Raw genomic sequence first — 23,398 nt, 5'->3', positions numbered from 1 at the left:
ATATGATGTCTGTCCCCTTGTTGACTTCTTATTTTTCGTCCGTATAACGTGTAATGAAGGTGCCAGATTGCAGCTGCAGCATCTTATTCACTCATTATTCACTCTTATTCATTATTTGTGATGAGTAGTAACTTTTTTTTTTTTTTTTAGTGGAATATTGTGTTTTTATCGAGTTTTCAAAGTAAAAGTAAAATCCAACTCTGAAGTCTTGGCGTGTACCAACCAGAAAACCCATCAAACTATTGTTTCCGATCCCCTTTTCCTCCCTTCTTATTTTGCCCACAGGTTCTGTAGTTTTAAAGGAAATATAACACAGATTCATTTTCCTTTCTTGGAAATGTGTTCGTGACTGTCTGGATTCCACCCTGTAATGATTTTCAGATTTTCTTAAGTTTAAACAATGCTCCCTTACTCATGGTCTCCTATTCTTAACTCTGTCCGTATGAATTACAGAGGGAACCATAAAGCTTGTGTCATACATAAGCAAAGGCTTCTTTTCCCAAATTTTGAAAAACAGCACTTTTGATTAATGGTCATTTTCCACTTTATGGAAAAACAAAACACATTATTCACATGTCTTCCGAGGCAATATTGAGTGCCGGAGGCAGAAATGCCCATGTGCATTTTATCAGAGCGTGTTATTGCCTTTTGAAATCTCCATCTACATTCTTGTCCTCTCTCAACGACTCCACGTAGCTTTTAGCTTATGGCTCTCTCCATCTCTTTTGCCATCTCTTCCTTGTGGCCTTTTGTCCTCCTGCTTTGTTCATCAGCCCCATCTCCGGCTCATTTCTCTTCCTCCCCCTCCTGTTTTTCTCCTACAGGGCTTCCACTTTCACTCTCGCCCTTTTGTCTGCTCTTCATCATTGTCCTCCTCTGCCCCCATATTTATTTCAAAAGCATCTCCACTTCTGCTTCCCACTAGCCTCCCACTATAACCGACTGCTTCCGTCTCTTTCAGACTCCAACACTTGCAGGAGATGTCCAGAGAACTGTAAGAGGTGCACCACCGCCAGTATCTGCACGGAATGTAAACCCGGGTTGAGGTGAGGTGGGAGCCATGCTGAGAATCTGCTCGTAGCCATTTCCAGCCATGTTGTATTTTGCATGTAGATCCTGTTCGATTTAAAGCACCTTGTACGATTGCTGTCAACCAAAGCATCTGTTAGCACCCGTTATATCTTAATCCCACACACGTTCTGTTAAAAAGCCCAAGTTTTTACACAAATTCAAATGACCTGCTAGATTTGGAACTATGAAATGGGCTTTGCATAACCTGTTTTTAACATTTTGGGATTCTATGCAGACACATTCTGGCACATCCCCACAAGTCTGTTTAAACTTCACCAATTGCACTCGACCTGTTTGAGGTCAGGGGGTTTTAAAGTGCTGTAATTTCTGCTGGGTCCAAGAGGAAACACTTGTAAAACACATTGTGGTCTTGAACCTGACTCTTAAGTGTTGATTATTGTCAGAGATGGGGACGATTGTAAGCTGTAATTTCTTCTGAACACCAGCGAGGACACACGCACACACACACACACGCACGCACGCACACACACTTCAGCAGTTAAGTGCCAAAGAGAAGGAGAAGACCAGATGAGATTGTTTCTGGGAAACGTTCGCTAACACCGACCAGCTGTTCTGCAGTTTAGCACAGCAGTCTGACCAAGTGTCCTCAGAGTGACTTCACAGACGTCTCAAAAACAAGTTCCAAGCTTACTTCAGCTCCCACGTTGGACACTTGCTTAATCTTTTGGAATTCCATAACACAATATCGCCGCTGCTGCGAACGCCGGGGCCCGGGACATTGTGTTTTCCGGCTGTCCGTCCGTCCGTCTGTCTGTCTGGTCCGTCCTTCAGAGTAAGACATCTCAGGAATGCTTTGAGGGATTTTCTTCCAACTTTGAACAAAGGACTCATTGGAGAAACTCATTAGATTTTGGAGGTCAAAGGTCAGGTGACTTTCCTTTCCACGTTTGTGAACGCAGCATCTCATTAATACACAGGCACAACTGTCGCCTTTTTTTTATTATTATTATTAACGGCGTGGCTCATTTTTTTCAGTCAGTTGTACTTTGGGATTTATGACCAAGTATTTTCTGTTTCGGTTCCAGTCTTCAAGGAAACAGGTGTCAGCTGACCTGTGACCTGGGGAGTTATTATAATGGCCATAGAAAGACCTGTGAAGCCTGCCATCCTGCATGTGCCACCTGTGCAGGTACCTCAAAATTATTGCCGCCGTTTCATTGGGGGGGGGGGGGGGTACTTCCCCCCTTTTCCTTTTTTAAACCTCCCCTTTGTCCGTGCACTTTTCAGGCACGGGGGTCGAGGCGTGCACCAAATGTGCAGTGGGCTACTTACTGGAGGACTGGCGCTGCGTGTCCACCTGCAGCAGCGGCTACTACTTGTCGGAGCAGACTTCAGACAGCGGCCAGGTGCAGCGCTCCTGTAGGAAGTGAGTCAGCCTCTCTTTCACCCTTAGTGCACGGCAGCCAAACTACGATTTAAGGGTGGCGTGTTTCTGATCCACCTTGTCGTCCACAGGTGCGACCATAGCTGCTACGAGTGTTTGGGCCCTGGTGAAAGAAACTGCAGCAGCTGTGTGAGCGGTTACAACCTGGAGGCCGGAGCCTGTGTGGTCAGCACTATCTGCAAAGATGGTGAGTCGTCCACTTGTCTAGTGTGTGTGTGTGTGTGTGTGTGTGTGTGTGTGTGTAGATGTGAAGAAATGATGGTTGTTTTCACTAAAATTCCCATACAAACCACAGAGGAAAAGTCCTTTGAGGTGCAGCTTTTACCACTTAACTCTCACTCACAACTCTTGCGAATGCCTGAAAATGAATGCGGAAATTCGATGCACAAGGCAGATTTATTCAGTTCACCTTTGGGATTCTTTTTTTTTTAGCTCTTGTACTAACTCCTGAAAGCAGAAGGGCAGCTCGTCCTTGCTTTGTACTCCTGTGCTTTTTGTCAAATGGCTTAATTTGTGTTCTGATGGCGACTAATATTACATCCGCAGGATTCAAATCTAACTTTTGTGATATTTCTTTTTTTTTTTGTCCTGATTGTTAGACTACATTTTGCATAAGCTACCAACGTTTGTGCAGCACGCTGCTCCTCGCTTTCCTGAATGCTTTCCCCCTCTACCTTAGTCGCTTCATTTTCCATTTTCTGCTGGCCTCACTTCCTGCTGAAATCCTTAAGACTCTCCTCTGAGGGTGGAGATTGTCTGGAAAAACATGGGTTGAGATAAAACTGTCAAGAAAAATGTGTCTTTACTGTGTGACCTTTTATCGATGAGTCCTACACCTAAAGTGCACACTCAGTCATTTTATCAAGCTCCATTTGAAAAGGGAGAGGGGAGGGGACTGGCTACTTTTGCCATATTATGGAGAATTGGCTTAAAGGTTTTACAAGACTTTGGGTCAACTTTAAGTTTTTTTCTCTGATGTAAAATGCTTTGAAGTGTTGAATTTCAAGTATCTTCAAATTGCTAATTGTGTGATCTCTCCTCTCTCTCTCTCTTTGTTGTTTTCTGTCAAATCTATCTTCTGTCTCTCCTGACGTGGAACCAATCACTCCACTGGACTGCAATCATTTCCGCCTCGATGAACATCACCTGTGATTGGATCAAAAAACTCCTCTTCCTGTCATCTGAAACCTCTCCTGACCAATCACGTGGCTCTGGTCCCCTGCGTGTCTCTGCATGTGTGTGTGTGTGTGTGTGTGTGTGTCTCCCCCTTCCCCTCTTTTCAAACCCCACCCCTCCACCCCAACCCCTGAACTTCTTCTTCCTGGTCTGTGGAAAGCAAATGAAGAATCTTGGGCGGAGGGCAGCTTCTGCGTGCTCGTTAAAAAGAACAATCTCTGCCAGAGGAAGGTGCTGCAGCAGCTGTGCTGCAGGACGTGCTCGCAAAAGGGTTGACGGGACGTGTTCGCTGGGCGTAGCGGGAGCACGGGAGGGGGGGAGGAACATGGGGCACAGCGGGCACCCTTCCGTCTCAAAGCCCCCCGCCCACTCATTCACAGTCACATAATTTATAAAATAATCTGTGCCTCTTAAAGGGACTGCATCGGAGGTGTGATGGCAGGACTACAACAAACCTACCTTTTTTTCTGTACTGGGACACACACACGTGGTCAGGGTTTAAAGGACTGGGACTTATTACACAAGCAAATGAAAACATAAGTGAAAACAAAAAAGAATAAAAGGGTCGGTATTTTGTGACCAAAGCATCGATGCCAAAATAGTTGAACCTTCTTTTTTTTTTTTCCTTGCCAGTGTAGGAAACATAGCATAAACCAGGAGCCGCTCTGCTTGTGAATCTATAAATAAGTCTGTGTGCATTTTTAAAAAAAACAAACAAACAAAAAAAAATTTCTGGCTCCTCTTCCTCCTCTCTTTGCAATGTTAACGATAAACAGTGGGAAGGTGGCCATGTTGTAGGAATGGCTGACTTTTCCTGCCTGGAAGTAGACGACAACAAAAACTAAAGCTCTCTTAGTAATGTGAAAACAATATCTGGGCTCAGAGCGGGAAGATGATTCACACACCCACAAACACACCTTATTAATCTGCACAGCACAGACACACACACACACTCTTATGCGCTTTGAAACACGAAGTGGACACACCAGTCGGCCACCACTTGAAGATGCTACGGTGTCACCATAACCCAAGCCTGATGCACATGACTGACCAAAACCACCTCAGCTCATTTTATTTAAAACCACAGACCTGCCCTCTGAATAGGTTGCGTGTTTGTCTTTAATGGAACGTGTGTGTCTCTGTGTGTATGTGCGTAGGAGAACGGCATTAATTCTTAATGTAAGCCCAGACGGCGTCGGCTCATTCCAGAGGTACAACTGGATGAGTCGATAGTCGTTCCTTCTGTAGAAAGCTTCAGTTCACGGTACGGAGATGCTCCACCTTTTGGCCACACTTCCATCCCGATTCCATCCATTACTCTGTCCGAACTGTGTAAAACCTGATGTCACTGGATAAACCCATATAAGTTATATTTCTTCTGTGTTGGTCGTGCATCCACATTAGCAAATCGCAGTCACGGGATACGGGATCCCTTCACATCTCGGTTTGCATTCCAGAAAGGAGGCGTAGATGTTTCTAGACTCCATCGTTCCATCGGGCCACACGAGGTCGCCGACCGTGGAGGGAAATATTGCAACGCTGCGTCTCATTTGCAGGTGATGGCGCCCGAGGCGCAGCGGAGCGCACGTCCGGGCTGCGTTCGCTTACTTTCACAAGAAGGGATTCCTGTTTGATCGCGGTGTTCAGACGCGAGCGCGTTTGGCGGTAGAACCCCCCCCCCCCGGCTCGGCCCGCTTTTGCCATTAGAACTGGAAGCGAGCAGGCGGCATGGCGGCGGGCTCAGGAGGGCGTGAAAAACCAATCAGTTAGCAGGCGGGAAAAGCCGCCAAGTCGTCCCGACGAGACTCCGCCGGCGCCGCTGTCCAACAGCAACTTTAATGTTTAAAATTCTTTCGTGTGGGTTTTTCCAACCTGCAGCTTGAGCATTTACAGTATTAGAGAAATTGTTGTATTGTCACCTGGTTATGGTTCTTGATGGTTTGTAATAAAGATTGATGACTCCCCTTTTTTTGGTTAACAAAAACTTCTTTTTGGTCATTGTTTAAAATGACTTAAAGTAAGTTTAGATTGCGTGTTAGTAGACTTGCACACACCCCTCGTATAAAAGCTGTTTTTATTGTGTACCTGTGACATATCTGTGACCATGCATAATTAATGTTACTCAAAAGTCCTAGTTTTGAATTTTCTTTTTTTTTTTTTTTACTTAAGTGTTCTTATTAAAATGTTTAATCTGTTCCTCTTTTTCCCCGTTTCAGTTGATCTTTTCAGCTGGACACTAATGTTGTAGACAGCGTAGCCTAGTCACGTTACCTCTACGTGCATGTTTAAGTTACATTGAGTCTTTTGAAAACTCCACAGATGTGTGAAAGGGAATTATTAAACCACAGGTCTTTGCGTTTAGCTTTTTATTTGATTTTAAATTAGGACTTGATTAGAATGAGGATTCCAAACGTGTTCAGTAACAATCCGTTGGCAAAGGTTTGTTGCATTAATGGCCAACATTAGCATAATGACAAGCATCGTAACCAGCTCGGAGTATTTCCACCTGCCTTTTGAGTGCACACGGTCCGTAACCTTTGACCCAGAGTCTTCACCATGTGAATAGATTATTTTGAAATATTAAAATGGTGCTTTTATATATACACACAAAGATCGGAGCCATTTTTGCAATAATGAAAGAAAAATGTGATGCACATTTTAAGTATGTAACTGTACTGTATTGGGTTAATAAAGGTAGTTCTTATGGTGTGCAGTGCCATAAACAAGCACTTGGTTTAAACTTTTAAGTCGGTTGATTGACAGAAGTTAAAAAAATAACGAGATGAGGGTGCAAGTTCCGTACCTAAACGAGCAGTTTGAATTTGACCATCAACCCAGTTGAAAAGAAAAGCAGCTGAAAATGCAACAATGGGCCTTATGACTGCTTCGCTTACACCTGGATTTTATGACTCTTTGGGAACAATTTGCCACCAGCTGGTGGTTTAAAAAACCCCAAAAAGAAGCAAATCCAGGCTGGGTCAAACATTTTCAACCTGTTCTACTGAATCATGTATGGGGTGACGGGTCTGAGCTATCAGATGGGTGTGTTTAATATTCTCTGGACCACCTGCAGGGTTTAGTGGCCCGTCCGCTTTGTTGAACCGTGCTTGTGCGGGTATCAGCGGCGGGGGGGGGGGATTGGGATTCAGGAGCAGGTGCGCTGGGTGCGAGCGTGAAATCTGTCTCTCCTCTCACAGTAGGCCTCTGACGTCCTCACAAGGTCAACCATAGCAGGGAAAAGTTTTCCTCCCGGGAGTGACGGCTGTTCTCTCTGCTCGCCTCTCCTCCCTCCTGACAGTTGGAGTCAAAATGGCTTCTGCTCTGTCTTTCTGTCCCCGGAGAGCCTTGACCTGTGTCTCTGTCCGGGTGACAGACAGCCAGGGGGGTGTAGAGAGGGGGCGACGGCGCTCTGTGAACGGTTTCAGCCGAGCGTCCGTGACTGGGACGCTCCGTCCTCTCCTGTTTGCACAGGAGCCCTTTTGTTTCAGAGCAGAAGGATCGAGGGGTTCTCAGAGAGTCCGGACAACCTTGCTGCCGCCCTGAAGGACGTTCACGCACAAGTATCGGTCCTTATCGCCTGGGTTTGTATCCGTCGCCCCGGGAGAGAAAGCTCTGGGAGATCTCATTGTCCCGCCTCTTCACTGAAGGCTAGTGTGGTTTTTGTACCGCTGCATGTTGTTGGGCGATGGTTCACTGTGACGCTGGCAGTCACCACAGCCGACTGCTGCCGTTTTATTTATTTATTTTTTTTAGAATCGCAGAAATTGAAAAACAATTTCTTCGCTCCCACCACAAAAACCTCCTGACCTGTCAAACCCTCGTGCACACGTGCAAGTGGGGAGGGTGCAGGAGTCTGGGTGAAGGCAGGTGTCAACCTTCAGTGTTATTAAATTCATGCTGAGGGCAGCCGCAGCATCTCTGCTGTCTACAATAAATGGGGTGGTTTTATTTTCCAGGAGGTTCCCAGATGGGGTGTGTGTGTGTGTGTGTGTGTGCGTGTGTGTGTGTGGGGGGGGTGTTCAAAGGCAAATGTTACAATAAAACTCCAGGTTCAGTTACCAGTGCAGGACTACACAGCGACCAAAACAACACAGGTGAGGAAACACTGACTAACTGGTGCAGAACCAAGTAGCTGAAATCATTTTAAAAAGGGGAGGTGGGGGTATCAGGACATCACTTAAACCACAAATTGGGCCTACGGAACGCGTGCTAACAGGCTAGTTTGAAAAGGAATTGACAGTAGAACCTGCTCATGCTGTTCTGGCCTGCAGGACGTGGCATTTCGTTTGAAATGGTCGTAGCTGATTTAAGGGCGCTCTTGTCTTCTCACCATCTGCAGGAGAGTACTTGAGTCCGCATGGAACTTGCCACCTGTGTGACATCACGTGTCTGCAGTGCACGGGCCCGGAAAGAGAGGACTGCACCAGCTGCGCAACATCATGGTGACGCACCGGCACCTGCACTCCAAACACGCACGTCCGTTTCCTGTATTTATTTCGAACCCCGCCCCTCAAACCTGCAGGTTCTTCGACGAGGGCCGCTGTGGCGTCCGGTGTCAGAGGGGGCGTTTCGCAGAGGGGAACCAGTGCTCCTTCTGCCACCACACCTGTCAGGAGTGCACCGACGACGGCCCCGACAACTGCACCAGCTGTGACACAGGTGACCAGGGGCGCAGGCGCCGGGCTAAAAGTCAGATCCACAGAAAGTTTTTAATTCTTTAGCAACATTTGGCTAATTATTCCATTCAGATTCTCATATTTCCAGTAAACTAAAGATTCACGATCGGGTCGTTTGGAGTAAACACTGCTGCACTAATGCGCAGAATCGTGTGCTTTATTTATTTTTTTTTTCTTTGAGCACATTTGTTCTCACCCACCTTCTATAACCAGCCCGGTCTCGGTTCTGGAAGTCCTGCTTCCGCTCGGCGTGCTGGATTAATAGAACCTCTATCCACCTGCACGCAGGAGTCAAGTGAATTCAAGCTTTTTCCCAACGTCACATGGATCAAACCGAAGCTCATTAGTGCCAAACTCAACCTATTAATCCTCTGGAATAAAACCGGGCTAATTAAAGTGCTGATTCAGACTGATGGATGCGTTTAAGGGAAATCCGGCTGTTTGTCTCCTGCAAGAGACCCCTGTGCAAATATTGATTATTATCTTTTTTTCTTCCAAATGACAGTTTGATGATCTTTTATATCTTATTTCAGGGAATAGTCAGAATCAGCATAGTGGCTTTCTTTTTGGTTTTTAGCAATTCTTTTTTTTGGGGTGGGGTGGGGGGGGGGTGGGGGGGGTGGGGGGTGAAAGATGCTTCTCAAGAAGACCCTGTGAAGATGAAACCTTGCCTGCCAACACAGCCCGCTCCAGCCAACCCTGTGTGGAAACAATCGGCATGATGAACAGCGATTGTTTTCAACAAACGTCCTCATTATTGGGCTGGAGCCGAGGCAGCGGCGGGCTGGTGATTGCTGTTATTAATAACTGTGTTTATCACAGTGTCAGGTAATAATGTGGCTGTCAGCATGGCCCTGTTACTCTGATGAGCCTCACACACACACACACGCACACACACACACACACACACACTAGACGACAACACACAACCAGTAAGAGGATTAATGCTAGATTTCATTTTTCCTTTTCATACACTCTGTCCCCGTCTCTGTCTCTCAATGAGACATAGCATAAGACATAATGAGACCCAACAATGATACCACAGAGTTTCTGTATCATTTCTCTCAAACAACAATTGCCCCCACCTGGGCTGGTCGGCTGTGAATGCTCTCTCTCTCTCTCTCTCTCTCTCTCTCTCTCTCTCTCTGTCTCTCTCTCTCTCTCTGTCTCCCTCACACACACACATACACACACACAAACGTGTACTGATGCGTCCGAGAGCAGACCATTTCTCCCCGCTGAGCTTTCCTCATGATTTCGCTGTGTGCGGGTGATGAGATTAAGGGATAATCAAAGATGTGCGATCGTGGAGGAGCTGATGAAGCAGGTTTGGGTTGTAAGCGTGTCCCTGCATACATCACGCTGCTCGTGCAAACGTGTGGGTTGAGTGTCGCCCTCCCATAGGCCTGATGTGTGCATCTTGTCCTGTCTTTCATTTCTCATGTTCAGATAAATTTGGGGTGGCCCGATACCTGTTCCAGGGTCAGTGTCGGGATGTCTGTCCAGAAGGATTCTTCCACTCCGCGGGAAAAAGCTGCGACCCCTGTCCTGCTGACTGTGGCGCCTGTGCGGCGGCAGACCGGTGCCTGAGCTGCAGCCCGGGACACAAACTGAGAGACAACCAGTGCGTCCCTCTGGTGTGCAGCGAGGGTGAGAGACATGACCCACCTCCGAAACCCTGAACCAGCCCCACGCGAGCTGGTGAATTCACCCCTTCACCATAGTCAGACTAGTAACAGCACGGATTCACGACTGTTGAGTTCCTTTTTTTAAATTTTTAAAAAAAAATGCACTGTCACTATTTTGCAGCATTGGGATTTTAAGATTTGAAAATGTTCCGCAGTGTTACAAGGCCGAGTTGTGACACTCCTGTAAGTGTCCTTGAAGACAAACTTCTGAGGCGAGCAGGTCTCAGCACGCTGCACAATCACCTCCAGCAGCATTTGGGGAAAAGCTCTGGGTTCACTTTTGTTTCAGTTATCACAAAAATGAGGGATTTAGGAGTTGGCTTTCCAACGCAAAGCTCCGTAACCGACCTGTTTTTCTCTGCTTGTTTGCCTATTTCGCCAGGCGAGGTGGTGGACGCCGGTGAGGTGGACTGCCTCCACTGTGATGAAGGCTGCCAGCAATGCAAACAGAGTGAGCAGATCACCTTTCCCTCCGTTCACCAACACCAAGCGGGCTGGAGGGCTATCCGCCGCCGCTACCATAACCTCATCCGTGCTTGACAAAATGAGTCACATTTTATAAACAGCTGAACTGGTAAATGTCGCCTGATGTGCACAGGCACTTGCATCCCTTCCAAGTGCTCCTTGGTGTTGCCCATCAGAGGTCAAGAGGTCAACCATGTGACCAGAAAATGAGGCTGTGGTTGTTTCTGTGTGGACCTTGCTGCCCCTCTCTGCTCTTTGCTGCGTCCTCCTCTGGGAGGACACGCCCACCACGTTACAGGCGGCAGATCTTTTCCTCTGTCCCGCGACCACAATCACCGAGACACTTTCTTCAGAGGCGTGAACTCTCAATTCCCTCACCTGAGATGATTCCTCGCATCCTTAGAAAGTACTTATAAAGTCCGAGGTGCAGACAGCTGTTATTGCGTCATCACCACATCCTGCCCCCCACCCCCGAGCCTCGCCCCCACCCACCTGCTACCTCTAATCGTTGCTCTGCAAGCCCAGCACGCCTGTGAGCAGATCGGAGATCTGCGCTGACACATTTATGTCAGCCTTGCCTCTTGCACGTCTTTAATTGAGCGTCTTTCTGACTGTGTTCGATAAGACGCAGCAGCTCTCACTCTGTCCCAAAGTATCCCTCCCCCGCCAATGGAGGGCGGGCTTCTGCCCAGTTCTATGCCCGTTCCTGGTCTCTGTGTGTGCAGATATGCTCCTGCCCTGTGTGATTAACCAAAACGGTGAGCAGCGTGTGGCTAAATAAGCCCTCTCTTTTTTTTTTCTCTCTCTGCGGTGGGGCGGCACTAAAATTTGGCCTCGTCTGGCGCTCAGCAGCGATGTTCTCGGGTCCTTTCTCAGGGGGAACCCGTGCCTTTACTCCCGCCAACGTAATTTAGTTAAATGTAATGGTTCCGCCGCATCGTTGAGACTTCATTTTGTGCACTTTTCAACACCAGATGTTTTGTCTGTGTTCCATCGTGGAGCACAAATATAGTCGATGTCCCACCAGAGCTGCGTTGGTCGGTCACTGCCGGCACATTCCACAAGTGCACGCCTCAGGACACCTATGCCGGTTTGAATTTTGTGGAAATCCCTCATCTCTTCCCTTCCAGTTTCAGTTAATATTTATGTGGGCACTATTTTCTCCCTCCATACAGGCACAGCCTAGAGCTATGATTTTTCAGCTCTTCTGTCCCTCCCACCACTCCTTTCTCCCCGTATCCCCCCTTCCCCCCCATCTGTGAGTAATTGCTTTCACAGGTAGAGGCTTGTTGGCTGCATTGAAGTGCAAACCAGTGCAGTGTTAAGTTGTGGGCGCAGGAAGCAACCTGAAGGAGGGAGGGGGGGCCTCGATAGAGAATTTTTCTTCTTCAAAATATCCCTGGGGAAAATCTGCAGAAGGTCCTTTCAGTGGTTATTTCCATCTCTTTTTAAAATCTCCTTTACCTTGATCTCTTCCTTCATTTCTAATCCTTCCCTTTTAGCCCCCCCCCCCCTCACACACACACACACTTCCCGCTTGGCTTTGCCGTCCTTGGACAGTGTTCCACTAAAAGATGACCTCAGCGACATTGATCAGCATCCATTTTTAGTGGTTTTCAATGATGTGAATTAATTATGACACAAGAATAAAGTTTTTGTAGTGTAAATATATCTGATAGTATTGACACTGGTATAATACCCCCCCCAAACAAACACACACACACACACACACACACACACACACACACAAAGATGTCCATTGAGTGGTGACACAGTGCCCCCTGTTGGTCACCTAGGAAACCACAGTTTTGGCTATGTGAAAAGTGATTTTCCATACCTTATTATTTTTATTAATTTATTTGTTTTAAGTCAAATAGCACTGTAATAGTACCTTTATTCCACGCCTTTAGTCCTTTGTTCATTCACTGCTCTTAAAGCAGTGAAACGGACGCGTCCTGACGGGACACGATTAGATCAGAAGACGAAACAACAAAAACCGAGGCTGGTCTGGAGGTATTTCTGCTCATTCTCTTCATGATTTTATTGTCTGGTCTTCACCGCAGAAGAGTCACCGGACGATTCGAAGAGAACAGTTTGCCTGACATGTGAAAAGGATTTTTACCAGTGAGTCTCCTTCATAAACAGGCCGTCCCCCAAAGTTCTGCTCTCATGCTGACACCATCCATCCATCTGTCTGTCCGTCCGTCCCTCCGTCTGTCTGTCTGTCTGTCAGGTTTGGCACAGACTGCCATCGATCGTGTCCTGACCGGACCTACAGTGTGGACACCACCATGACGTGCGCTCCCTGTGAAGATGATAAATGTGTGACCTGTGACCCGTCCCAGTGCTACTGGTGTGAAGACGGCTTCTATGCTCTGGGTAATCGGGGCCCTTTCTTCTCTGTGCTCTTCCCAATGCGTGTGAGACGGTAAATGACCTCAGGGTGTGCGCGTCCAGATGGAGATTGCGTGGAAGACTGCGGTGAGGGATTCTTCGCGGACCAGGAGAGCCGGGACTGTGAGCCCTGTCACGCCTCCTGTCGCGCCTGCGGAGGGCCACGATACGAAGACTGCGACTCCTGCAGGGACGGGTTAAAGCTGAAGGATGGGGAGTGCCTAGAGCGACGACAATTGACCCTGTGTCCTGAGAAGCAGTTCCCCAACGGTAGGTCACAAAGCCTCGGTGAACACTTTGTTTGGCGGGTGTTTTAGCAAATGTACGGAATGACGCTGTTCCCAATAGGCGCACACGTGTGCGCATGCTTGCACAACGACATTAGCCATGTTGTCTCTAACTGGGTTTGCCTGGATGTGTGATTTGTTTTGTCCTGTGTAGTTCAGGGGGACTGTGAGCCGTGCCACCCTTCCTGTAAGACTTGCTTTGGTGTATTTAAGGAGAACTGCAGCAGCTGTGGTGCAGGTAAAGATGGGACCTTCAGAAAGAGGAGTTTTTTCTGTTTTTTCTGCATAAACTGCAGTCATGCTTCTGGCTCTTTCCTGGGTTGAATCTTACCGCTCTGGGTGTTCGTTCACCCTGTGGCAAGGTCAGCTGTCGGTCCTCCGAGGACCAGTGCTAGGGCCGCTGCTCTTGACAGGACCTCGCTGAGGACGGTCTTCCCCTCTCATGGTTCTTCATGCCACTGCTATGCAGACGAAGCCCAGCTGTACCTGTTGTCTCCCCTGGATGAGCCTTCAGTCATAGACAAGATCTCAAACTGTCTCCTGGACATATCTGCCTAAATGCAGGACTGCCACCTCCAACTTAACCTTTCAAAAACTGAGCTCCTGCTTTTCCTGACCAGCACTTATCTTTGTCCTCCTATCCCCTCTCACCGCCTCTCTCCTCTCCTCTTTATATCCCTCTTCCCTCCCTCTCCATAGCTCGGCACTGTTAGTTGGTAGAAGCGCTTGAGCTAGCTAGTTGAGGACTGTAAAGGAGTATTTTACTCACATTGGTCTCAATTGCACGGTTGTGTCGCTCACTCTCTCACTAAAATGTTAAGTGTGTTTGTGTTTCTGTCTTCAGGTCTTTTTTTGACTGCCCAGCAGAGCTGCACAGCTCACTGTCCCTCTGCTACCTTTGCCAATAAGACGTCTGCCCGCTGTGCAGAATGTTCCCAGGGCTGTGTTGTGTGTCAGACCGACCAGCAGTGCCAGCACTGTCGCAGCGGCCTCTACTTGGACAACGGGGCATGTGTGGAGGCTTGTCAGAGGTGCAACACTTTTCATCCCATCCCGGCGCACCGTGATTGCACGTCAGCAGCAGCTCCCGCTAATGTTTTCATATTTCAGAGGGTTTCCTGAAGGTGGAGTATGTAAGCCGTGTTCCCCTGAGTGTGCGTCCTGTCAGGGGGATTCCTCTCACTGTCTGAGCTGTGAGCAGCAGTACCTGCTGCAGGACAACTCCTGCAGATCACAGTGTCTGAAAGGGTATTATCCCTCAGAGGGAGAATGCCACCGCTGCCCGGCTCACTGCACCACCTGCACCCAAGATGGCCTCTGTACAGGTGAGGGTGGTGAAGGAGGCTTGAGTCGGTAGAACAGGTTAGCTGGATAAATGGAGAAGTGCATTACATATAATACTGGCTTAAAATGGCTTATTTAAAATAAAAGATGAGGAGAAAAGATGGAAACCACAACCTTCAAACAGACAAACCCATTGTTATCATCACACAGCTTTACCCTAGCATGTGGGTGTAGTTAAGAACAGCACCATGGATCGAAGCTGCCACTGATTTGTCTCTTTTTGTTTTTGGGAGCCCAACCTGAGCTGCACTGTTTCCTGCACTGTTTCTCAGTAGTTGGTGTGAGACGTGAGATCATCAGTGGACCTTAACCACCTTTTCTCTCGCCCAGACTGCGACCAGTTCTACTTCCTCCAGGCTGGTCAGTGTGTGGACGACTGTCCTGACGGGTACTTTGCCAGCCAGCAGCAGCAGGAGTGCGTGCGCTGCCACTCTGATTGCGCCTCGTGCGACGGCCCGGGCTCTGACGACTGCGACGTGTGTCGCAACCCGCGAGCCGTCCGTTACAACGGAGAGTGCTTGTCCCAGTGCCACAGCAACACTTACCATGACGAGACCACCAACGAATGCAGAGGTGGGGAATGTGCACCTCCACTGGTTGATCTTTACTGGTGCAAAAGGAATAAAGAGGAACTCTGACATGTCTTGGTTTTCCTAGACTGTGACAGGTCGTGTCTGACCTGCTCTGGACACGGACCCTCCTCCTGCCTCAGCTGTGACGCCAACAAGCAAAGAGACGCCAGCGGACACTGCATGTGGTTAAACCAGTGCGACCTGACGTCATACATGGACCAGGATGGTCAGTGCCACCAGTGTCACAAGACCTGTCATCGTTGTTCAGGACCAGCTGAAAACCAGTGCCTGAGCTGTAACAAGCCCAGTTTCCTCCTGAGTATGTTTTTTTTCTTTTAAAAAGCAGAGTTTGAAATGTAGCCATGCTAGTTAACACAGTTAGTTTCCTGTTTCCTGTTGCTGTTTCCCTCAGACAGCACCTGTGTGCTGAGCTGTCCTGTGGGCTACTACGGCGTGGACAGGGACGAACGAGAGTGCGAGCGCTGTCACTTCAGCTGTCAGTCCTGCACCGGCCGTCACAGCGTGCAGTGTGACACCTGTAAATCTGGATTCTTCAGACAGGGGTCCAGCTGTGTCGAGCATTGTTCGGAAAGGTCCGCGGAGCACAGGGACGCTCAACGTCTCCCCATCTATTCTCGCTAATCTTCCTCTCCTCGTTTCAGTCACTTTGGCAACACCATCACCTTGGTTTGTGAGACGTGCGACCCCTCCTGTAACCAGTGTTGGGGTCGCGGCAACAAGAAGTGCCTGAGCTGCCGGAAGGATTTTGTCCTGGTGAAGAAGCGGGGCCAATGTCTGCAGAGCTGCCCCACTGGTTTCTTTCTGGTAGAGAGGTCCAGGACTTGTCACAAATGTCACCCGACCTGCAAGACCTGCAGCGGTAAAGACAACCCATCACGATGAGCACGAATCCCAACAGAATTAGACACTGAGTAAAGAAGAAAAAAAATATCCCAACAGAATTAGACACTGAGTAAAGAAGAAAAAAATAAAAGGATGAAATTAAATAGATATATGAGAGTAGAACACTTTAAATACACATGAAGGACCAAATAAAATGGGTTGTGTAATTCTCCGCCCGTCCAGATGGGGGCGCCCTTTTCTGTCAGTCCTGTTATGACGGCTTCACATACTCCAGCGGCATCTGCAACTCCCCGTGTCTGACTGGTTACTATCCCATCCCACAGGTGACAAACAGCTCGTGTGTTGCTTCACCCTCCCCACACTTCAGGGGCCCATCAGATGAACTCTCTCTCCTCTCGCCGCAGGGCCCCCAGTCCCCCGAGCCGACCTGCGCCGCATGCCACCCGTCCTGCCTCGACTGCAGAGGTCCCGGTGCGTGGAACTGCACCGTGTGCCCGGCGCTGCAGCTACTGTCTGATGACGGACGCTGCCTCAGCTGCTGTGGAAATGACATGCGCCACGGCGACAGAGCCATCTCCCGGGAGTGCTGCAACTGCTCGGCAGCGTTAGGTGGGCGAGCAGGCGGCCCGCTGATGCCCTCCAGGCTCTGAAGACGTGGCTCATCACATATCTCACCTGTTTTTCAGATGAATGCATCCTGGGGGTCAACTTTGTTTTTGACCCGATTGAAGATTTGGAGGCTCAAGGCAGCGCCGCCAAGCGGGTCGCCACCATCTGCGTTCTGTTGATCCTCTTGGTGGGCTTTGGGGTTTTCATCTTCCTCAACATTCGGGCCAGATCGCTCGCCATCGCGCCCAGACCCAAAGCCGGAGGCTACAAGAAGGTGGACTCTAATGGCCAGGCTGCTTCCAAACCCGACACCTCCTCCTCCTCCTTCTCTGGGGACTACAGAGACCGGTCGTGGGAGTGCGAGGATGATGAGGAGGACGTGGACATCGTGTACATGTCGAATGATGGGACAGTCTACAGGAAGTTCAAGTACGGACTTTTAACGGATGAAGAGGAGATTGAGCTGGACTATGATGATGAAAGTTACTCCTACAAATGATTTTTTAAAATGTATTTTCAAAACACCTTTACAGCGATTTACTTCATGAAATTGTAGAATGATTGAGCCCAGCCTTGATTGGAGGTCCAATTTGAAATAAATGAGGCCTGATAATATTTATTTAAAGAAAATATCAGTGTTGGTTTGCAGCGTGTCACCGTGGAAGATGTGTACGTTAATGTGAGGTGCTACATCTGTTTTAGCTGGTCGCTGCAAAATAATCTTTCGTTTTTGGTGTGTGTGTGTGTGTGTGTGGGTGGTGGTGGTGGGAGTGGTCACTTAAAGAAGTGAATACAACAGAAACGTGTGTATCGGCCAACTGTTGTCAGTGTACACATTAATCCCTTATATGGTTTAAAAAAAAAAAAGATGCTCCAGGACATCACCCTTATCTCATCGGTCAAAGTCCCATTTTGGAGTTTGATTACTTTATAGCAGTGATCAGCACAGTCACAAGGTCCCAACGTTCTTTTCCAATTAATTTCAAACCAAGAATGAGAACTAAAACAATAGCACTTCAATAAAGATATAGGATTTATTGACGCTGCCTTCAAACCTCTGACGACTTTCTACGTGTGGTATTATCACATAAATGACATAGTACAGCGGGACAGTCCAAATAAGTGCTTGTATCACATCAAAGCAGCAGATGAATAAAAAAGGAACGCAAGGACACTTAAACTTTCATTGACCCAATGATTTCTGATTTATTGTTGCATAAAGTCAACTAACCCTGAAACCAATGTTTGAGTTTAGTTATTCCCCAGATCTCAAGTGACGCAAAACAGGAAAGACTGGACCGCTGTTTCAGCTTCAGCCTTAAACTTCAATAAACATCTTAAGCTTTATGCACAGGTAATGTCGTCCACATCAAAAATCTATATCAGTGGGTACGTTATCTTGAGACGACAAACCAACAGGTTCCATAAAAATATTTACTCGAAGCAACGTGTACAAAGGCAAATTATGAAGTAGAGTTAATGTGAGGAACTTATCCTGTGTTCCAGAATGTGTTGTTAAGCCTTTTGACCACATACACGCTCAAAGAAATATATTCCAAACCCGGGACTGATGACAATGTCACGATGGTCAAAGCAGCAAACATGCTTGTCTGAGGAGGAGGTTGGGCATGTGAATAAGGACATATATACACACGTTCTGAAGCCAGCAGTCCAGTGACCGTTCATGTTATGTCTGTGATACTGTTGAGGGTGGTGGGACGGGCGGAGGGAGCTGAAGGTAAACTAGGGGCCACTGGTGTGAAAAAGTTGTCTTCTTTGAACAGTTTTTTTTGAGGGGTGCTCTGGGTGGTCCAGCTGACCTTGGCCTCCTCGGATGTCGTCCGTTGATGCCGCGTGTACAAGGGCCGGTCTTTTGCAAAGGAAAAACACAAGCGTGGAACAATGTGAGGAAAAGGGTCAGAAATAAATGAGTGAGAACACACAACGTTTGGCAGAAAGACTCAACAAACCAAAAAAAAAAAAAGACAAGAGTCCATCCTGTGCACACTTGTCCCCCTGTGATCTGCATACTGGGATAATAATCTCTGCTTAAATGCCGAGAAGAACACGAGAAAGACTAATGGCTGAAGGAAAAGACCAGAGCACGATGGCACCTGATGACATTCAGGTGGATGGGGGTGGAGAACCCCTAATCTCACCTGGACTCACCGCACGGCAAGAAGGCTCAACAGAGACTGGCCTTTCTAAAGAAGCTGAGAAATTTGGATTATGCTCCGCACACCGCAGCCAGAGCACACACCGCTTCACACGCCTCCCATTGGGGCAGAGTGCACAGTGTGTGTGTGAACACAAGGTCAAGCAGACCGAAAACTCTGAATATTGGTTTCTCAATAATGTGAACTGCACGTGTGGAACGCCTAAACACTAAATGTCTGGAATCTTTACCCTAGTGTTACTATCGAATCACAGAGGTCAAAAATCTCTCCTGGCTGCTTGCACTACCACAGAGCGTGTGGAGAGATGCAGCAGATTGATTACTCTGGTCTCATGTGGTCATGACGGGCAGAAAACTGGGAGTCCACTCCCTGAATCACAATAACGTCATATGGACGGACAGAAATGAGCATCTTACCGAGTGAGTCGTAGCTTCTCTCGGGACGGATGTAACCCACCATGACAACACTGAGAATTTCCCCATAAAAGTCCTCTTTGAATGTGTGAATCACATGGGTCTCCTACAGACAAAAACCAGTGTCATCATACATTCTAATGTACTAAACCTCTCATGTGAAGAAAGAGAGCCTATTTAGCTGCTCTAGATCCCAAGAGCGCCACCATTTATTTGGACCATGTGACGTGTGTAAATTTAACTAAACTACAATGTGCACTTCTTTTCTCTCCCATTTAGTAAATTGACACGCTCTGCTGCTCACCATGGATTTCTTGGTGTTCTTGTAGTAAGGGTTCCAGCCAATGCTCATCACCATTTTGTACACGTCCCCATTACTGAGGCTCGCCCAGCCATAGTAGATCCCAGTGCTGATGTCGGCTGGAAGATTGTCCACCACCGAGTCTGGGAAGTTGGCTGGAGAAGGGACACAGGAAGGGGGAATGATTACAGAAATGAAATGAAATGTGATATTTGACATTCACCATTACTTCAGCTACAATCGTAAAAGCTGTCAATGAGTAACCTTGACTAGAGCAAATGCTTCTTCCTGTGCTTCAAAGGTTCATATATTGCAACACATCTGATATCTGAGCACCAGGGCCTCTTATTTACACATCATCTTCCTGGAAACCCTGAACACATAACATCTGTCCACTAACAGCGTCGATGTTGCTTCATTTCAGTTCATTCACATGATTTAAAACGTGGTGATACACACGATAGGGGAAGGCTGAAATTACAACACAAAATATACTGTATACTCTAGCTATAGACACTTCATTTAACCTAATGCGTCCTAAGTCCGCCACACGACGTACAGTGGTGGTCAAAAGTTTACGTACACTTGTAAAGAACATAATGTCATGGCTGTCTTGAGTTTCCAGTTATTTCTACAAATCTGATTTTCCTCTGATAGAATGATTGGAACAGATACTTCTTTGTCACAAAAAACAATCATGAAGTTTGATTCTTTTATGACTTTATTATGGGTAAACTGAAAATGTGACCAAATCAGCTGGGTCAAAAATATACATACAGCAATGCTAATATTTGGTTACATGTCCCTTGGCCATTTCTACTTCAATTAGGCACTTTTGGTAGCCATCCACAAGCTTCTGGCAAGTTTCTGGTTGAATCTTTGACCACTCTTGACAGAATTGGTGCAGTTCAGTTAAATTTGTTGGCTTTCTGACATGGACTTGTTTCTTCAGCATTGTCCACATGTTCTCAATGAGGTTTAAGTCAGGACTTTGGGAAGGCCATTCTAAAACCTTAATTCTAGCCTGATTTAGCCATTCCATTACCACTTTTGATGTGTGTTTGGGGTCATTGTACTGTTGGAACACCCAACTGCGCCCAAGACCCAACCTTCGGGCTGAGGACTTTAGGTTTTCTTGAATAATTTGAAGGTAATCCTCCTTCTTCATTGTCCCATTGACTCTCTGTAAAGCACCAGTTCCATTGGCAGCAAAACAGGCCCACAGCATAATACTACCACCACCGTGCTTGATGGTAGGCATGGTGTTCTTGGGGTTAAAGGCCTCACCTTTTCTCCTCCAAACATATTGCTGGGCATTGTGGCCAAACGGCTCAATTTTTGTTTCATCTGACCACAGAACTTTCCTCCAGAAGGTCTTATCTTTGTCCATGTGATCAGCAGCAAACTTTAGTCGAGCCTTAAGGTGCCGCTTTTGGAGCAAGGGCTTCCTTCTTGCACGGCAGCCTCTCGGTCCTTGGCGATGCAAAACACGCTTGACTGTGGACACTGACACCTGTGTTCCAGCAGCTTCTAATTCTTGGCAGATGTGCTTTTTGGTGCTCCTGGGTTGACTCTCCACCCTCCTGACCAGTTTTCTCTCAGCAGCAGGTGACAGCTTGCATTTTCTTCCTGATCGTGGCAGTGACAAAACAGCGCCATGCACTTTATACTTACAAACAATTGTTTGCACTGTTGCTCTTGGAACCTGCAGCTGCTTTGAAATGGCTCCAAGTGACTTTCCTGACTTGTTCAAGTCAATGATTCTCTTTTTCAGATCTGTGCTGAGCTCCTTTGACTTTCCCATTGTAGCGTTTGTGGGTGTTTTTATCCAATGAGCCCTTTTTAAATGGCCTCAGAGAAGTCACCAGCTGTAGTCGCTCATGATCACTCACAAGAAGTTAAGAGGCCATGCTATGAAGCTCATGTCATTGACACAACTTTCTAAGTCTCCAAAATTGCTCATTCATGTTGCTGTATGTATATTTTTGACCCAGCAGATTTGGTCACACTTTCAGTTTACCCATAATAAAATCATAAAAGAACCAAACTTCATGAATGTTTTATGTGACAAAGAATGATCTGTTCCAATCACTATATCAGAGAAAAATCAGAGTTGTAGAAATAACTGGAAACTCAAGACAGCCATGACATTATGTTCTTTACAAGTGTATGTAAACTTTTGACCACCACTGAATATAAGGGCTGGAGATATTACGCAATGCTTTGTTAAGCCCTCATAAACTCACCTGTAGGAATTCCCAGTTCTTTGCTTCCTCTCCCGAAGCCTCTAATCACTTCTCCCCGACAAAAGTATGGGAGACTCTTCATATCGGCCACACAGTAACTGCCTATTAGTATTAGATGGACGGCAGAACGACCTCGAAAGGATACCAGGAAGTCAAACTAGCTGATTAACCAACCGCTCCCCGGCGGCTAACACTTCTATGGCAGCTAACACAGAAGGTTTTATTCCCAAAGCGTCCTGATCTCTTGTAGCGTCAACGTCCAGACTAAATGCCCGAGTTAAAAGTTTCCCAATATTCCCCGGGTAGCAATGACATAATGTCTTCAGCTAATTGTATGCTAGTTTTAAGCTAGCGACTGTTAGCGGCATGAAAGATCCCACCTTCCTGTGAGATTTATCCAGAGAAGTTGAATGTTAAGCGAATAATGATAGTTCTAAAATAATAAATGACGTCCTCTGGGTCACTATGGTTAAAAAAAAAATTAAGTCAGAAATTGAATGCCGGTGGATGCATGTGTTACACACAACTACGTCCGTAAATGTTTCTAACGTCACTGATCACGTGACCAAAAAGCATCACGTGTTGCTTTTACGTGCCGTAAAAAGGATGCGGTCAGTCGCCCGTTCGCCAATAATCAATTTTCCTCGTTTTTAAGTTAATCAAAATTATAGAACATGAATGACACTAAATTAGAATCTTTCCACGAAAACCTTGATATTGCAGGATGATGATTTATGCATGGTAACAGTCTACAGTGCTGTTTTATCGGCATATTTATATATTCATATTACAGGGTGTATGTGAAATAAAAAGTAATATTTTGATTCAAGTGAACAAAAAAAATAACTACTTCTGAAAGCCACTATATGCTGTGACTAATGTCACCCCTATAAATCTATGTTGATACTGAGCAGAGAAAACAGTGGGGAACGTCTGTCTAATTTTACCTGAGCATGCCACAAGGTGGCCGACATTCACTCATTCTTTCGTATTATCAGTATTAGATTTAATATAAAGTATAGTCTATGCTGAGAATTTTTAAAAGTTTGAAACCAACACCTAATGGGCTGAAGATCATCACATTGTGTAATACCTGTAAAAGACATGTGAACGTTCTTTAATACCTCATGCGACAAACAGTTCAACGTGCTATTATTTTGAAAGAATTCCTGCTGTTAGGAGGTGGATTGTGCTGAGGAATATATGCACAGAAGGTGTCTCAATTGTAGTCTTCTAAAAGTGTCTTCTGCGGATACAGGCAAAGGTAGGAAGCAACTCAGGCACATGTTTGCTCAGTTCACGTTTATACTTTAAAAATATTTTTGATTTTGGTTAGTTATAAAAGATTATTCAACTTTAAAAATACATGAAAGATTATTCCAAGTGTTCAATAATCTAATTACACATGTTAAAAAAAAACAAAAACCAATTGATTGTTGTTATATTTAATTTATATGGTTTTGGCTAAAGTATGTAGAAGAATACATTTTATTTCCAAATACTGATATTTGCCAATCAAATATTGTATATGAAAAACCAAACAAGAAAACACCTTGAAAGTAAAGTACTTGCTTCCTGTTATAGGCTACACAGTGTTACGTCGCTGTCGGTAGCAAGTACTTTAGTCACTAGGAGTCAACTTCAACTCACTGATAGTAGACAAATGAAAAGAAAAATGTGTATAGATGATATATAAACGTGGCCTTATAA

The 23,398-nt window shown here is 46.5% G+C and overlaps 3 protein-coding genes across 4 annotated transcripts in view; 2 read left to right on the top strand and 1 right to left on the bottom strand.

Annotated features, from left to right (window-relative positions):
• Positions 1-6,379, top strand: part of pcsk5b (proprotein convertase subtilisin/kexin type 5b) — a 32,462-nt gene extending 26,083 nt beyond the window's left edge. Inside the window, exons 17-21 of one of the 2 annotated variants that reach the window (XM_029829296.1) lie at positions 962-1,046; positions 2,118-2,221; positions 2,320-2,458; positions 2,548-2,663; positions 3,822-6,379. In XM_029829296.1, coding sequence (XP_029685156.1) covers positions 962-1,046; positions 2,118-2,221; positions 2,320-2,458; positions 2,548-2,663; positions 3,822-3,928 — 551 coding nt within the window. In that variant the 3' untranslated portion in view covers positions 3,929-6,379. Of the gene's footprint in view, positions 1-961; positions 1,047-2,117; positions 2,222-2,319; positions 2,459-2,547; positions 2,664-3,812 lie in introns of both variants that reach the window. The other variant, XM_029829295.1, reaches the window with a different exon arrangement.
• Positions 6,380-7,656: 1,277 nt separating this feature from the next.
• Positions 7,657-17,181, top strand: LOC115247494 (proprotein convertase subtilisin/kexin type 5-like). Its single transcript, XM_029829297.1, has 18 exons — positions 7,657-7,746; positions 7,992-8,094; positions 8,175-8,311; positions 9,778-9,978; positions 10,399-10,467; positions 12,545-12,605; positions 12,715-12,860; positions 12,939-13,145; positions 13,317-13,400; positions 14,007-14,193; positions 14,273-14,487; positions 14,837-15,079; positions 15,164-15,397; positions 15,491-15,671; positions 15,741-15,958; positions 16,165-16,265; positions 16,347-16,551; positions 16,629-17,181. Exons 7-18 carry the CDS (start codon positions 12,773-12,775, stop codon positions 17,048-17,050), a joined length of 2,385 nt encoding a protein of 794 aa, XP_029685157.1. The 5' UTR covers positions 7,657-7,746; positions 7,992-8,094; positions 8,175-8,311; positions 9,778-9,978; positions 10,399-10,467; positions 12,545-12,605; positions 12,715-12,772; the 3' UTR covers positions 17,051-17,181.
• Positions 17,182-18,233: 1,052 nt separating this feature from the next.
• On the bottom strand, positions 18,234-22,253 carry rfk (riboflavin kinase). The gene is made up of 4 exons (XM_011615653.2): positions 21,689-22,253; positions 19,446-19,597; positions 19,145-19,247; positions 18,234-18,421 (listed from the first exon to the last, which is right to left on the bottom strand). The coding sequence occupies exons 1-4, from the start codon at positions 21,768-21,770 to the stop codon at positions 18,234-18,236; spliced, it is 525 nt and encodes a 174-aa protein (XP_011613955.2). The 5' UTR covers positions 21,771-22,253.
• Between the last annotated feature and the right edge of the window lie 1,145 nt (positions 22,254-23,398).

The sequence above is a fragment of the Takifugu rubripes genome, chromosome 21 (assembly GCF_901000725.2).
Source record: "Takifugu rubripes chromosome 21, fTakRub1.2, whole genome shotgun sequence".
NCBI lineage: Eukaryota > Metazoa > Chordata > Actinopteri > Tetraodontiformes > Tetraodontidae > Takifugu > Takifugu rubripes.
Note: the sequence above shows the minus strand (reverse complement) of the source record. Positions and strands in the feature narration are given on the sequence as shown.